The 15,280-nt window shown below is 40.5% G+C and overlaps 1 protein-coding gene across 2 annotated transcripts in view; it reads right to left on the minus strand.

Annotated features, from left to right (window-relative positions):
* Positions 1-15,280, minus strand: part of LOC137794886 (microtubule-associated tumor suppressor 1 homolog) — a 55,104-nt gene that overhangs the window by 5,031 nt on the left and 34,793 nt on the right. The window contains exons 7-11 of one of the 2 annotated variants that reach the window (XM_068591997.1): positions 13,113-13,154; positions 11,081-11,199; positions 8,997-9,344; positions 3,914-3,980; positions 69-192 (exon numbers count right to left, since the gene is read on the minus strand). In XM_068591997.1, the coding sequence (XP_068448098.1) occupies positions 69-192; positions 3,914-3,980; positions 8,997-9,344; positions 11,081-11,199; positions 13,113-13,154 (700 nt within the window). The remainder of the gene's footprint in view (positions 1-68; positions 193-3,913; positions 3,981-8,996; positions 9,345-11,080; positions 11,200-13,112; positions 13,155-15,280) is intronic. The other variant, XM_068591998.1, reaches the window with a different exon arrangement.

Consider the following 15,280-nt stretch of genomic DNA (forward strand, 5'->3'; position numbering starts at 1 on the left):
CAAATGGCCACCAGTTTGAGACCCCTGATGTACAGTTGTAAGCACATCAGCAGAAGTGAATACTGCACCTGTCCTCCAGCAACAAAAGCTCCTCCTTGTGCTGCTTCTGAAGCCTGTTCAAGGCCTCCTCCGAGCTGACGCGCACCTCCTCCTTCCCCTTCTGGAGTCGCTCGCAGCACTGTGACGATGCAACTGAAGGAGACAAGCACAAGGAAATGTTGGTATGTGCTTCTGACTGAAAACACTTTACTGACCCATGAAAGTGCTTTGACTCCTGTTTGGGGATGAATGTTTTATGAGAACCAATTTTTTTAATTAAGAAAGTAAAATACAAGAAGAGCTTGAACTCAACTAGAAATCTCACAAAAACAGTTTTTAAGAAAGCAGAAACCTGTGATAGAAAACAAAACTAAAAGGTGCAGACATGCACAAACAGTTATATACACTACATATGAGACCAAAACATATCTTGGATATTATAGTCTAAACTATACTGAGATGGGGCATGCTTGGAACAGTCAGTGTCTCAACAGTTAATGAATAACAGATTTTTCTTTGTGTTTGTGTGTGCGGGTCTTCCTCAGCATTCCCTGACAACCACATTCCAATTTAATTACTCAACCCTGACACATTTGCAAGTCAGCTCAGAAGTATGCAGCAAGACTCATTCTCTCTCTCACAAGCACCTGCACGCTTCTGTCTTTATATCATCGCATCATATTACGCCATTTTGACACAAGTCGTTTTCTATTATTATTTCTATTAAATATTTGTTCAGCTTTTGAAGCTGTGATCTATCACTGTGTTATGTGCTGGAGCATAGAATTACATGGATGCCATCACTTTAAACGTGCAAACTAAACTCAACTAGAATTAAACATTTTGTCAAACAATATCTCAAAAATACAGTTTTTAAGAAAGCAGAAACCAGTGATAGACACACACACACGCACACACACACACACACACACACACACACACACACACACTGTGCCTGGAATATTACGATATAACTGTGAGCATGTAGCTGGGACAGTTGTCGTTTCTCACTGAATAGAGCCCTATAGTACAAGTCAAAGCGCCTGTCACCATGGTGATAGAGACACAAAGCCAGCGACAGCTGAGAGCAGCTTGAACACAAGCTTACTCTCTACCATAGACAGGACAACACAAACTGTGTGTGTGTGTTGTGTGTAACAGCAGATGCTTGGCAGGTGGCAGTTTAATATAATGACATCATTTCAGAAAATACCCCTCTTCTTTTCATAGCATGAAAATGTATACCTGCATACATTTTGTTTTTGCTTCTGCCAACCAACCCCACCCCTCAAAAAAGAAAAAGAAAATGTTATACCATGGCGGAGATGTGTTTCCTTTTTTAGGGAAAATATAGCAAATGGTAGTTAATTAGTGAGAGTTCTTCTTTCAACACAGGCTTAACTTAGAGGTGACTGTCTGAATCACAGGCAAGAGCCTAGCACTTCACATCTAATACGTTATTGGAGGGCTTGATCTCTATGTGCAAGTCCAATGGCTGGAATTTCTACATTTATGTCCCTGTATCTCCACGTTGTAAAACTTCACAGGCAAACTAATAAAGCCCCCTAGCATACCCAATGATACAGGAACAGGTCGTTCCCGTTCAGTTTGACTTGGAGACTATGAAGGTTTAACCGCAGGGCTCTACACATAGCTTACATTCCTCAGCTCTGTGTGTAAAGAGATGAGCCACCGGTCAAACATGCAGTAAAATTAAATATTATAGTCACTGCGGCTCAGAATGATGGACAGTGAAAAGAGAGGGGGTGCTTTTGGGAGAAAGTGATGGTGAACAGAAAAAAAGCTTTTAGGCTGTGCTCTGTTGCTGTATGTTTATGTGTGTGTGTGTGTGTGTGTGTGTGTGTGTGTGTGTGTGTGTGTGTGTGTGTGTGTGTACTGAAATACTTTTACTCAATTTAGTCATGGTTATTCTTAATAAAGAGATGTGCATGCATATGTGTTGGTGTGTGCATATTTCCATGTGCATGTTTGTGTGCCGAAATGTCATTATGTGTGTCACTATGGTGTATTAGCTTGAAGGTGTGTGAATGTGTGTGATCTTATTTAATCCTGTTGTATCAGCCAAACAGGCAGAGCTACTATTGGCGTGATACACACTCCCAGCTATCTGACGACATGCATACATACTAGTTTCAGTTATTATTTAGTAAAGCGTAAATATTTCCAGTGGATTTTTAGTTGATGTGTTCTGATCCCCAAATAGCAACCAACGAATTGTAAAGACAATGTTTGTAACGATCAATGTATAACTCGTATGACGTCTCAATGACAGACTGCCAAACTACGTTGCATACCTCGAACACACAGACACACACACACAATTATAAACTGTTTTATAATTATTTTCCAAGAAATCCCCAGCAGTGCCAGGTGATCTCTTGTCATTCAAGTATTACTTATTTGCCGCAATTATGTTATTATGTTTCACTTGTGACAAATGTTGTTTGTGAAGGGCAGTGGTTGGAATTGAAAGAGGTCTTTGTATGTTGACACTCATACTAGTAGACTTGTGGCCTAAAGATAAACGTTTAAAGGTTAGTGAGCTCTTACCACAAAGCTTTATTGTATACGCTCCTGTAGGTACATGCTGTACAACATCAGAAGAATACATCCCCTGCTGACACAGAAGGCAGCACAGGTTCTGGTCCAGGCTATGATCATCTCCTGCCTCGACCACTGTAACTCCCTCCTGGCAGGTCTACCTGCCAATGCAACTCGACCTCTACAGCTCATCCAGAATGCAGCAGCTCAACTGATCTTCAACCTCCCGAAATTCACTCATACAACTCTGCTCCTCCGCGCCCTCCACTTAACTGGCTACTGGTAGCCGCCCGCATCCGCTTCAAGACATTGGTACTTGCGTACCGTGCTACAAACAGATCAGGTCCGACCTACATCCAGGATATGGTAAAACCATACACACCAGCTCGTTCGCTTCGCTCCGCTTCAGCCAATCAGCTTGTCGCTCCGCTGCTGCGAACGAAAGACTCAACAAAATCACGACTGTTTGCAGTCCTGGCTCCTCGATGGTGGAATGAGCTCTCTATTCACGTCAGAACAGCAGAAAGTGTCTACATCTTCCGCCGCAAACTAAAAATTCATCTCTTTCGACTACACCTTGAATAAAGAAATTGGCAGCAGCACTTAGATGGCTCTTACTGATAGCACTTTGTAGTTTGACTTTATTTAAGAAATTGTACTCTCTTGATTCCTGTTATTCCTAGTTCGTACTTACGGTTGAATGCACTTATTGTAAGTCGCTTTTTGTAATTGTGTCCAGTCAAATGTCTGAGAGGATTTCTCTAAATGTCCTCCGAACTAATAATCATTATTTTGTTTGAAAACACGATTCAATGGTTAAACCAGGCTGACAATTTCTTTGGCTTTTATTAAACCTGTTCAATTCAATTCAGTTTATTTTGTACAGCCCAAAATCACAAATACAAGATTTGCCTCGTAGGGCTTTACAATCTGTACACATAACATCTCTGTCACACCTAACTGTTCATTGTAATTACGGTAAACTAATGTCTCATAATTGAAACCCTTTAATGTATTGGTCCCAATGTGCACATAATAAACTCAGAAAAACACATGTGCACAGAGGGGAGGACGATTATTGAGCCTTTCATAAGAATGAGGAGCAGCTGCACCTTAGTTTTACAACAGAAATAACACCAGGTTTGAGTGGCAATATCGACCTGTCCTCGCTGTCATATGAAAATGCAGTGAGAGAGAGAGAGAGATAGAGAGACAGAGAGAGAGAGAGAGAGAGAGAGAGAGAGAGAGAGAGAGAGAGAGAGAGAGAGAGAGATAATGATGGTTTGTGAATGTGCAGCAGATCGTCTCTTACCCAGTTCATCTCGAAGGTTTGCCACTTCCAACGACAACCCCTTCTTCTGCTTCAAGGCTTCCTCGCGCTGCAAACAAGAGAAGATGAAGAGACTCTTCAGTCAAAAAGATTAGTTTCAGTCTGAAACTAATCTTAATTAATCAGTACACACTATATAGAGGTATTCTATGTGTGTTTGATATATTCAGGTCATTCTATCGCTCCCCCTGTCTGTGCAGCTCTCAGATGGTGACCACTTATTTCTACAAGGCACTGAGAGATGGACATGAAGGGTTAAATATTTCTCACCATGACTCTGGAACAGCACTATGTAGTGAACATTATAACGATGACATTTGGCATTCTGTATTTGAAATTGTGTATTCATCACAGATAAGGCCTCAAAGTTCACAACAGGGGACGTTAGTAAAGGTCAGCTGTTGTTGGAGAGGCTGGGTTGTGACCCGGAATGTAATAATGCAGGTAAAAGGCAAATATTCGAGTAAACTTAATACTCTATCTTATCAAATTACATCCATCATGTCTGAAAACAACCAATCTTGAACTGCTCACATCTGCTGTAACTGACCTGAAAGAGTTTCGCAGGCAAATACAACTTTTAATGGTTATTAATAATTAAGAACACACACACACACACACACACATACATACACACACACACACACACACACACACACACACACACACCCTTATGGACTTGGACACCTGAACCTATATTCTCATTTTGAAAACATTACTATAACTTTCTAGCACACACTAAACACACACAAAAAAAAGCTTTACAACATGAGTATTGGAATTTACAATGGAAACCAGATGTCCATGCTCCCGCCTTCTTGCTTTTAAACACACACATACACACATTTGTGTATGCCCTATTGTGGCCTTTGTGTGATATTTTTATATTTCCATAATGATCCAAATGAGAGTGTTATACTCCTTTGAACAATTTGGACTGAACACCAACAGCTAACATGATCACTGTGTAAAAATACAGGCCAGCTTCCCCTAAAGTGACCCAATTGCAAAACAACTTCCTAATTCCTGACTTCTTTGAGTTGATGACATGACTGAAAGACCAACAGAGAGGAAGAGAGCGAAAAAAGCAGCAACAGATGCATGTTAAGCAGAACCGTAAACAAACAAACAAACACACACACACACACACGCACACACACAGACACACACACACACCTTGCGTTTCTTGCGGCGATCTGGGAGGGCCTGGCTGGGCTTTGTATTGGTTTTGCTGGTCGTGGAGCCCATGTCTCGGTTAATGAGAACATACACACACAAACACACGTGTACACACATACACCCACACAGCACACTATTCAAAATGCCTTTAGTCCTCTTTCTCACACACACTGATTCTCTCCCTCGATCTCCAATGGAAAAAAAACTCTCTCTCTCTCTACCCTCCTGCTGAATGTGACACCCTCTTTCTGTTACCAACTCCTCCCACTCTCTACCTGTTCACCACCCAGTCCTCCTTCCTCCTTCTATCTGGTGCTCTTCCTGTCTGTATACTGTACGATTTATTTCTGCACCACATTTTTCTTATCTTTGTTCTTATCTCCCTTTCTCTTCTTCTCTATCAGTCATTTACACACACATCTGATGTCTCTGCATTTCAGTCCTCCCTCTCTTGTCTTTACTCATATCCTTTCTAACTTTCTACTTCTTTGTCTATTCAATGTTTGTGTAGAAGAACATTAATCAGTTATAGAAATTCAGCCTGTGGAATGTTACAGAAAGTTTGCAGGGACATCTTTTTTTTCAAACTAGCACTGAAGACATATACATATTGACATAAACATATTTTTTACTAGTAGTCCTACTACAAAAACCTATGAACACTTTAAAAGATGATTTGTTGTTTCTAAATTAACTTTGAGTATGTCTTGTTTGTTGTCAAAATAAATATGTATTGTAACAGAGAATAGGTGAAATGAGGATTCAAAAAGAAAGAAAAAAAATACCTACAATACATGAATAAGCCATCACTTAACTTAAATTTTCTACCGCTAACATTTTAATTATACTCCCTTACTGAGTTTCAGGGTATTAAGGTCCTACAACTCTTGGTTCCATGTATAGTTGCTAACATATAAAACACTACTAAGTGTACAAAGTGGATGGTAAAAAAGTTGTGCTGAAAATGTTAAGACCAGCAATGGTTTTCAGAGTTAAGTGTAGGTCGACAGATGACCACCAAAAATAAAAGCACAACCCCTTTCGCTAAACAGAAGCCCCACCCAAAACCCACCCCCAGGTGTAAAATGTGCAGTTTATATTCACCAGTCACCTTTCAAGTGTGTAGGACAGATTAGATAGCATTGGTATTCATGCGCGCACGAATGCACGCACACACGCACGCACACGCACACACACACACACACACACAGACACACACACAGACACATTTCAAAGAGCTCCAGGGCTTGATTTACAGCTGCTGCATTCCTCCACTCCTCCCTCCCTTCTCCTCATGACTCCCCCTTTACCTTTTCCACCGGGCCATCCATCTGATCAATACCCCTCCAGGAAAGCTCTTGCGCTGTAACCCTCTGAAAGCTCTCTCTCAGCTGATCCTCACATTACAATCCCACACTTGCTGGGAAATATCCACAGAAATGGAGCATTTATCTTTACACATAAAATCATTGCAATCAGGCACTGATTCAAAAGGAGATGATGAGAGTTAATCACATTTTTACTGTCCGTGTGCAGGGTTGTACCTACAGATAACAACTTATTTAACAGATAATTAACTGCTTCCCCCCCACATGCAGGCAAGTCATATCTGTCACTGATCAAAGGTGTGTGTGTGTGTATGTGTGTGCGTGTGTGTGTCTTAGGTTCATGTACATTTTCATTATCAGAATAGAATAAAATGCAGTTTCTAGGTATTATTTTATCAGTGTATGTGTGTTATTGCTGACTTTGTCACCGTAGGTAAAGATAACGATTCTGACTACATTGGTCAAGTTCACGGTTTTATAATTTGCTTCAAGGTTTCATTAAAATTATATGTAAAATAAGTTTTCAGTAACTATATTTACGTACCCGTGACCTGCTCTTAACAATAAATAAAGACCTCAAGATAATATTTAACTTTACCTCTGATTTTTTTTTTCTTCTAAACATGTAAAGTGTAGTTATCACTATTGAGTTAACCGAATATTGTGTTATATACTTAATAGTGAGGTGTTTCATAATTTTCATGAAAAGCAGCTTGTAATACACGTGTTAGTTTGACAATACAATATCATTTTATGCACAAAGTGCAGGTTTATTTACACACAGAGGAAAAAGGTGTGTGATGTGAGTGATGCATCCTGGTGCCAGAATTGGTCAATCGAAAGTCATCAGCTGGTAAGGAACCAGCTCACTACAGAATAAACTCCTTTACAGTTTATGCAGGTAACAAAACCAAATTGTTTTTTGGACTTATTTAATATTTCATATCCATCACTTGCCGAAAAGGAAAAAATTTGATGCTTCAGCCAAAAACAATGGAAGAAGTGTTTTAATAAAAATAAATAAGTGTGTTATATTAAAAAACAATCAGGTCATACCTTGTAAAAACAACTTACTGTAAGTGTTTTGAGCTACAGAGCTGCTGAGCCTGACTGAAGTCACACATCAAGCCAAGTAAACCGCTTGCCAAGTTTCATTCCACACATGCATGTGCACACACACACACACACACAGAAATCCATCAGCACATCAGTGTCACATGGCAGTAGGATGTCTGTTGTTGTTAATGGCAGTTAGGTGTGGACTCTACTGCTGCTTACTTAAAACCACCATACTATATTCATGTCAATAAGCAACTTAAAAAGCAACACTGCTCTATCACCAATAGTGTGAGTGATGCTTTAATTATATAGGCTGTGGGTGCTTTGCTCTAACTCGCCAACGGGGAAGGATGGTTTCCCCTCATTTTCCCCCTTGTAGCTGCACTAGACCATAATATATTTACATGTACAAACATATCCACCTAAACGTCTTTGAAATTGAAGTGGTGCTACAGCAGAAGAAAGAGACCTACCCCCACTAAATGTTACTGCAGCCTTATCAACCTTATTTACCAGAAACCCTATTATTATTTGTAGGGGAACTCTTAGAAGCTGGCTGCTTCTTACATATTTTCATTTCAACAGCAAAACTAAACTGGAGAAGAATCCCCTCATTAAAGCTGCACAAAACATTAGCTTGCTAACTAGCCTGCAGGTGTCAAAGTCATAGCAAATACTATTGGCCTCTAATGGATACATTAATTAAAAGCACAGTGAAATCCCCGCATTTCCTCCCTGCTCACTTTTGATGTTTTAAAACCGGTTAAAGTTGTGAGTTAAAAGACTTTGGAGGCACTAACTAGCAGAATGAGGGGGTGTATCTCTATGTGCAAAGCAGACATGCTCAGACAGAGCATGTCAATAGTCTGAAGCGGGTCGTCTTCCAATCAGATGATTGACTCCAGTCTATGTGGCTGTGTCCTTGGCAAGACACCTACAGTGTGAATAGGGTTCGTTCGTCCTGATTTGCAGGTGACACCTTGCGTGATAGCTCCTCCCATCAGTGTGTGAATGGGTGTACGACATATAGTGTTAAAGTGCTTTCAGTTGTTGGATGACGAGAAAAGAGATATACAAGTACAGTCCAATTACCATTGAACAAGCTCAGTGGACTGTTGTATTTACCCAAGTCTCACAACACTTAAACAGTTACTTCTCACTGCCATTAATATGTAAAGTCTAGAGTTCTGCGAAGTAGGAACTCCTTTGTTTCGTTTCATTAAAAATAAGCCACTGCACTGGCATATTTGCAGTGGAAATGCAGAACTTTGCACACTACTGAAACACGCTATGACAAAACATCACCACCGACAGCAACACTGGATTACTGCCATTTTTACTTGACACACAGCTACACACTGTGCTATTTCTCTGCATTCTATAGATAGAAAACATCTGTTCCCTCTCGTAAAGAACAATAAATAAAGGCTGTAAGCATTTACTCCACTGCTCGTGGTGTGAGTGTGTTTTGGCTGTTTGGTAAACATAGAAGTTAGTACCTCACTGAAGAGTTGTTGGATGACGATAGCCAGAGCCTCCACTCTCTTATTCCCCTGGACGAGCAGCGTCCTCAGCTGGTTGATGGCCTGGTTCTTCTTCTCTGCCAGTTCTTTGCTCTGGTTTTGTTTGGCAGTGACCATCTGGTCTGCCACAACAACCCCCATTGCACCAGATTTGGATACATTCTTTAGGCGAGATGCTGTTTTGGGGCTGGATCTTGATCCATTTTTTCCTTTCAACCCAAGACCAGAGGCTCCAGTGGTGCCTGAGCCAGTGTTGGTGGTATCAGGAGCCGGCACAGGAAAAGCTGCAGTCACTGGTGCATTAGCATTCACCACATCTGGTACCTAGCAAGAAAAAATACCACATATTGTCTTTATTAACAACTCTAATCAGAAGAATTGATGATTGAGGAAAGATATTGGCTGCGTTTCCCAGATTCGATCGTTCTTAAGGAAGAAGGCTCGAAAGAAGGGTTCGCTAAGAAGGAGCGCTAAGATAGGAGTGTTTCCCAAATGCATTCTTAACTGCCTTCTTAAGATCTCGCCAAAGAAGCTTCCTAAGACGCTCTTAGTGGGAGCTGTCCACCGCCATGGTGATGAAACTAAATCAATTGATGCCAGGTTAATCGATCACCCACCACTTTATCAGCGCATAAATCACACACAACACGCTGTAGTCCCCACACACAGATGCAATTGCGCTACGGGCGCACGCGTGTGTGTGTGTGTGCTATCCACGACACCAATCACCCGGGGGATCTCAGCCATGGCATGAAATCCACGGTGGACCTGGCGGACCTCGTACCGTGTGGTGGCATTCTGATGTGTGTCCGAGCATGACGCAGGAGGATCGGTGTCACGGCTGCCACACTTCGTGAAACCGATGTCTTGCTGATGCCGGTGCCGCCCCCCACGACCTCCAGGAAGCTTCCCACTGCATAAAAACGCAGGCTGAGGGCAACATTGCAGCGGGTTGGCCTGTGGATGTGTGGTGACACCAGCGTGACGAGGCGTTGGATCTCCACACGGGGAAGCCGGTACTTGGACTGGACAACCCGGTCCGACAGCACATTAAGTGGGAGGGGGGGGTGCTGACGCACACATGCATTTATGTAAACTATCTGGCTTCACACACGGCAACGCTGTTGGTTAGCAGCGAGAATATGTTGTATTGCAGCCGTGGTGTCTCTCACACGTGGACTTCAGCAACGCCTTTAGACGTGGAGCCTCTCTTCATGAGGTTCCAGCCGAGTTCAGTTACACCTGTCAGTTTCCCTGATATCTGTGAAATACCACAGGGTTGTTGATGTTTTTATAGTTAATGTAAACTCATATGCAGATGCCGAATGTGTGTGAAAACGTAATGAGTGATAGTAATGCTGATTCATTTTATTTATGTAGCTACAGGAACACAGGGGAAATTCTTTATTTTTATATCGTTATTTTTCTTTTCATGCTATTATTTTTCTTGCGTCAGTGTTCTGCAGCTGTGGGCGCACATTCATCATGACGCATGGTTTTAGTATTTAGTAACTAATGGTTTTAGAGTAACGCTCTTAGCGCTTAAGAGCGTCTTAATGAACTAACAACATACGAACTAACAACATACTAAAATGATGATTGAATGATTTAAAGGACTGGTTTAAGATGAATCTAATCTAAATTCTATCCTATTGATGTCCGCACTCAAGCAGTCAGTTGAGAAAGACATCTTGAAGACAAAGTCTTGCTAACGCAAGAGGGAGATAATATATGGAAATACTGATATAAAGATGAACAAAATTAGCCATTATATTATAAACAAATGTACATTAATTGATTCTACTTTTATCATTTTCAAAAATGTTTGTGAAACTTTAGCACTTATTAGCATAAACATTAGCAGTTTTTTTGACACCACCTAACTGTGCAGGGACAGCTCACATAAAGACGAACAAACGTTGAAAAAATAATGAAACATCTTTATTCCCGTCAAACAACACGTCTTATTACTGAGATGGATCTAATTTCATCAATTAGATCCTGATCAGTAATGATCTCTGGTTTAGTGTCTCAGCCATAGCTAAATGTACAGGACATACCAGTTCTGGTGGAGGATGCTGCTTTCTCTGGTTGTTTCCTCTTTTGGGTGCTGCTGCCAGTGAGCCACTAATGGAGTTTGTGGGTCTTGCTGGTGTCTCCCGGTGCTTGACTTTATCCACTGCAAGAGAACGGCAACGTCTTATGGAGTGGGTAGCAGGTACAACATTCAACATGGTGTTCACACACTCCCCATGCACACAGAATACTCACTCAGTCCATTAACATACCACAACATCGGAACATAGAAAAAATAAATAAATCTCAACACACACATACGTCTCATACATCCGCTCTCATCTGGTAATTGAGAATACGCCCTATTGACTGTTCAGGGCTGAGGCAGATGCATCATGGGATGCGTGGTAATGGTGTGTGTGTGCCATCGGCTGCATTAAAGTGCATTACTGGAGACAAAGCTATTAGAGAGATTCTCTCTCTCTCTCTCTCTCTCTCTCTCTCTCTCTCTCTCTGTCTCTTTCTCTCTCTCTCTCTCTCTCTCTCTCTCTCTCTCTCTCTCTCTCTCTCTCTGTCTCTCTCTCTCTCTCTCTCTCTCTCTCTCTCTCTCTCTCTCTCTCCAAAGTTATGTGCAGCCTTTGGGCCACTAATGCAGTGTAACCTGCGGGACCATGAGTGTTGTGGTGTTATCTGAAATGACATGCTTTGAAGTTGAGTGTTATTTATATAGAGCTGCTACTCTGACAAAAAAAAATTCTGCTTGGAGATTAATAAAGTACTTTTCATTCATTTCATTCATTTTCATTCATTTAATTTCTGTGGCCTGATGAGTTGAACATTTTACAAAATGCGTGTTTGCAAAATGCATTCAGTCATAGCTGAACTGTTACAGACGGCATCGTCAGATTCCAATGGAGAGAATCATTGGGTACACGTTTTGTTTTATCCTTAGTGAGTGAGAACTAGTTCTGCACCCAATTTAAAATATAATCCAAATGCGACTGAAGAGTTTGTACTCTCAGTCAGTGCTGGTAGGGCAGCCCATGAAGGTAGATACTGCCACCTGTTGGCAACAGAACACTGGTCCGCGTCAGTTGTTCTGTCAACAAAGCTGTGAACATAGCATGTGGGTGTGGAACAAGAAAGGTCGTACAATAATAAAATGATTCATTACAACAACCCACAAATAGATAACACAGGTCCAGATGCACCATTAAGATGCAGATGCATCCAGATGCACCAGATGAATATTCTGATGTGGTGCATATTTACCATTTTAACACCAATATTAGCAGGAAAAAAATGCAAAGAAATGTCTGTGAGTGTTAAGTTATGAACAAGACTGGACGGTGAGAACATTTTACATGAATGTTGTTGGAAGAACTTTTTTTTTTTACTCTTAATCATATACTGTTTTACACATATTTATAATCATAGGTTTTTTGTTTATTAATCATAATGTGTAAAGGCCTGTGACTTCTCATTGAACTCTCCCTTGTTTAAATCTTACACATGAACTTTGCAAACTACTTGATAAAGTCATGAGACCGTTAGATTCTGTATGTCTCTGTCTGAAGAACATGCGGGATCTTGTTATCACATGACGATGCCAATGCAAGCCAATCTGAAGACGTCATGTGGGACTATGTTGATTGTTTATCCTAATGTATTTAAGAAACATCCCTCTGCTCATTCATTGAGCAGTGCATGATGCGCATGAATCAAACGTTGCATGTTGTGTAATGTCCTGATCAATGATTTTACCACACAGTGTCGGGTTCATTTTTCTAACAAATACACATCTGCAAGACTAAATTATAGGATATGAAACATAAAACAATGGTAAGTTAACATACATGTCAACCAATGCAGTTCCAGGCAGAGGCATGGAAATAAGATTATGTTGATGTCGACAATGCAAGGGAGCTGCGAAGACAACACATCTCATGTTGAGTATCTGTCTCCTAATGAAATGTGTGATGATCTGTGTGTGTATGTGTGTGTGTGCGTGCGTGCATGCACGCATGTGCGCGAGTGCATGTTGATGCTGACGATGATGAGGATGAAGACTTGTACCTGAAGTCTGCCAGGTAGTCATGCAGAGCTGCTGAGCCCACACTGAGAGAGAAACAACACTGTTAGCATGCACGTCACGTTAGTCCTTGTCGTGTCATGAGAATTTGCTTTAGTACAGTAAGATGACCTCGACGACACACGATGAGATAGGTGTTCATCATATGAATTAGCTGCTTAAACAGTACCTCAATGATGGGGAAATGTGAAAGCAGCTAAGTAGTCTATTAGTTTATAGTTTCAATCATTTATGATTATAAGAAATATCTAACTATTTGGAATATTTTCATTTTGTTATGGAGTGCATGTCAGCTATCTTATGATAAGTATCACTATCATGTCGGACATCTGATTCCTAACAGTTTCATGATCACTTGTTTGGACTGTGTGTTGTGTATTTTTTGGGAAACCCACTGAGGGTGGAAAGTGGTGATAAAAAAAAAGATGGGGGGGGTGGGGGGTGGGGTGGGGGGGCTTTGCTTGGAGTCGTTGTAAAACAACAGAAATTGTGTTGTGTCTTCTCTCTAAAATAGCTGTATTGTGTTCAACCGCCTTCCAAATGATTTCTCTCTGACATTAAGCAAGCTCCTTCATTTGAGGCTGTTGATAATCACACATGAATAACATGATTTATTGTCGCACAGGTTAGAATCAACTCAAATTCTAATTATCAACAAATCAGTAAAAACTGATGACATCATTATTTAGATTATGTAACACAGAGCCATTAAATGGAGAAAACTGAATTCACTGCATGGCCACATGATGCTGGCCAGATCAAACACCACTAACTTAGACTTAGACAGATTAGAGTTGATATGTCTGTCAGTACATAAAAGGTGTGCCAGCAAAACAGGAAAAACACAAATATTACTACAGGCATTCATAGGAATCCTAATTTATTTAACCTGCTGTATTAAAATGAACTAAATTAATACATACATAATCTAATCCCTTTTAATAAAGAGGGAGATGCCAACAGAGGTTTGATTTTAATTTAGCTCTGATTTGCACTTTGACTTCGCTGGATTTGACCTTTTCCAGAGTTTAAATTGCCATCCTATAATCAGCCACATGGAAGGGGAACTTCACCTAATGAAGAATTCCAGTATGTTACAGTATGTAAGTATGTCCATGGCCAGAGAAGTAAGTCTCAAACTTGTGATGTTATGAGCATAAAGTCTGGAGCTGCTCCATAGACAATAAATGGGGGACTGATTTTGTACACCCACAAAATGTTTATTTTAAAAATGTTTGTGTTCCCCTAAACGTCTCAGTGCCATCAATAACATCTCTCCAATTCATTATCTATGGAGTAGTTTTAAACATTATACTTGATGACATCACAAATTTGAGTTTCAGCACTTTGGGGATTTGATAGAGAGTTTTTTTTTCTAACCATTTTAGACTATAGGATACACATGTATTTTTAAAAAGAGAGTTGCTCCAATTTAACTCATGTTGAATACTTCAAACTTATATTACAAAGTTGCAAAGATGTTAAGAGGGACAGGTTTTATAAGGAGGGACAGACATTTGGGGAGGATAAACTATGATGATTATTATTACGATTTTTGAAGGTGATTTTAATATTCATGGATGTTGGCAGTGTTAGCCTTAGTGCTGCATTTATCTCATTGTTGGATTTGATTGGCTTCTGTCAGAAAGTACGGGAACCCACTTACTGCTTTAACCATCCCCTTACCAACTCTTGAGTTTATACTACCGGATTGTACAGCATTAGGCAAGAGTTTTTACACTAGATGTTTAATTGACAGTGCTGTTGATAGATTTAAGGAAGCGATTCTTTCTGTATTTGATTCATTACCATTTCTAAATACAACAGATTCTAACCATGCTAATTTTAGTCCGTCTCACATTGATCATCTCATCGATGGTGCTACTGGCTCATTGAGAGTGACTCTGGAAAAAATAGGATCATTAAGCAAAGGAGGGTCGCTCCATGGTATAACGCTCAGACCCGCATATTGAAGTTAGCATCGCAGAAGCTTGAGGGCATATGGCGTTCCAGTTGTCTGAAGGGGTCCCGGCTTGTTTGGCAGGATAATTTGAGAATATATTTAAGAAGGTACTCCGTAACACCAGAGGAGCCTATTGCTTATCATTAATAGAGAAAAACAAGAATAACCCCAGATTTCTTCTTTTTTTTT

The sequence above is a fragment of the Clinocottus analis genome, unplaced genomic scaffold (genome assembly GCF_023055335.1).
Source record: "Clinocottus analis isolate CAN_PGR_092001 unplaced genomic scaffold, fCliAna1.0.p SCAF_26, whole genome shotgun sequence".
NCBI classification, from domain to species: domain Eukaryota; kingdom Metazoa; phylum Chordata; class Actinopteri; order Perciformes; family Cottidae; genus Clinocottus; species Clinocottus analis.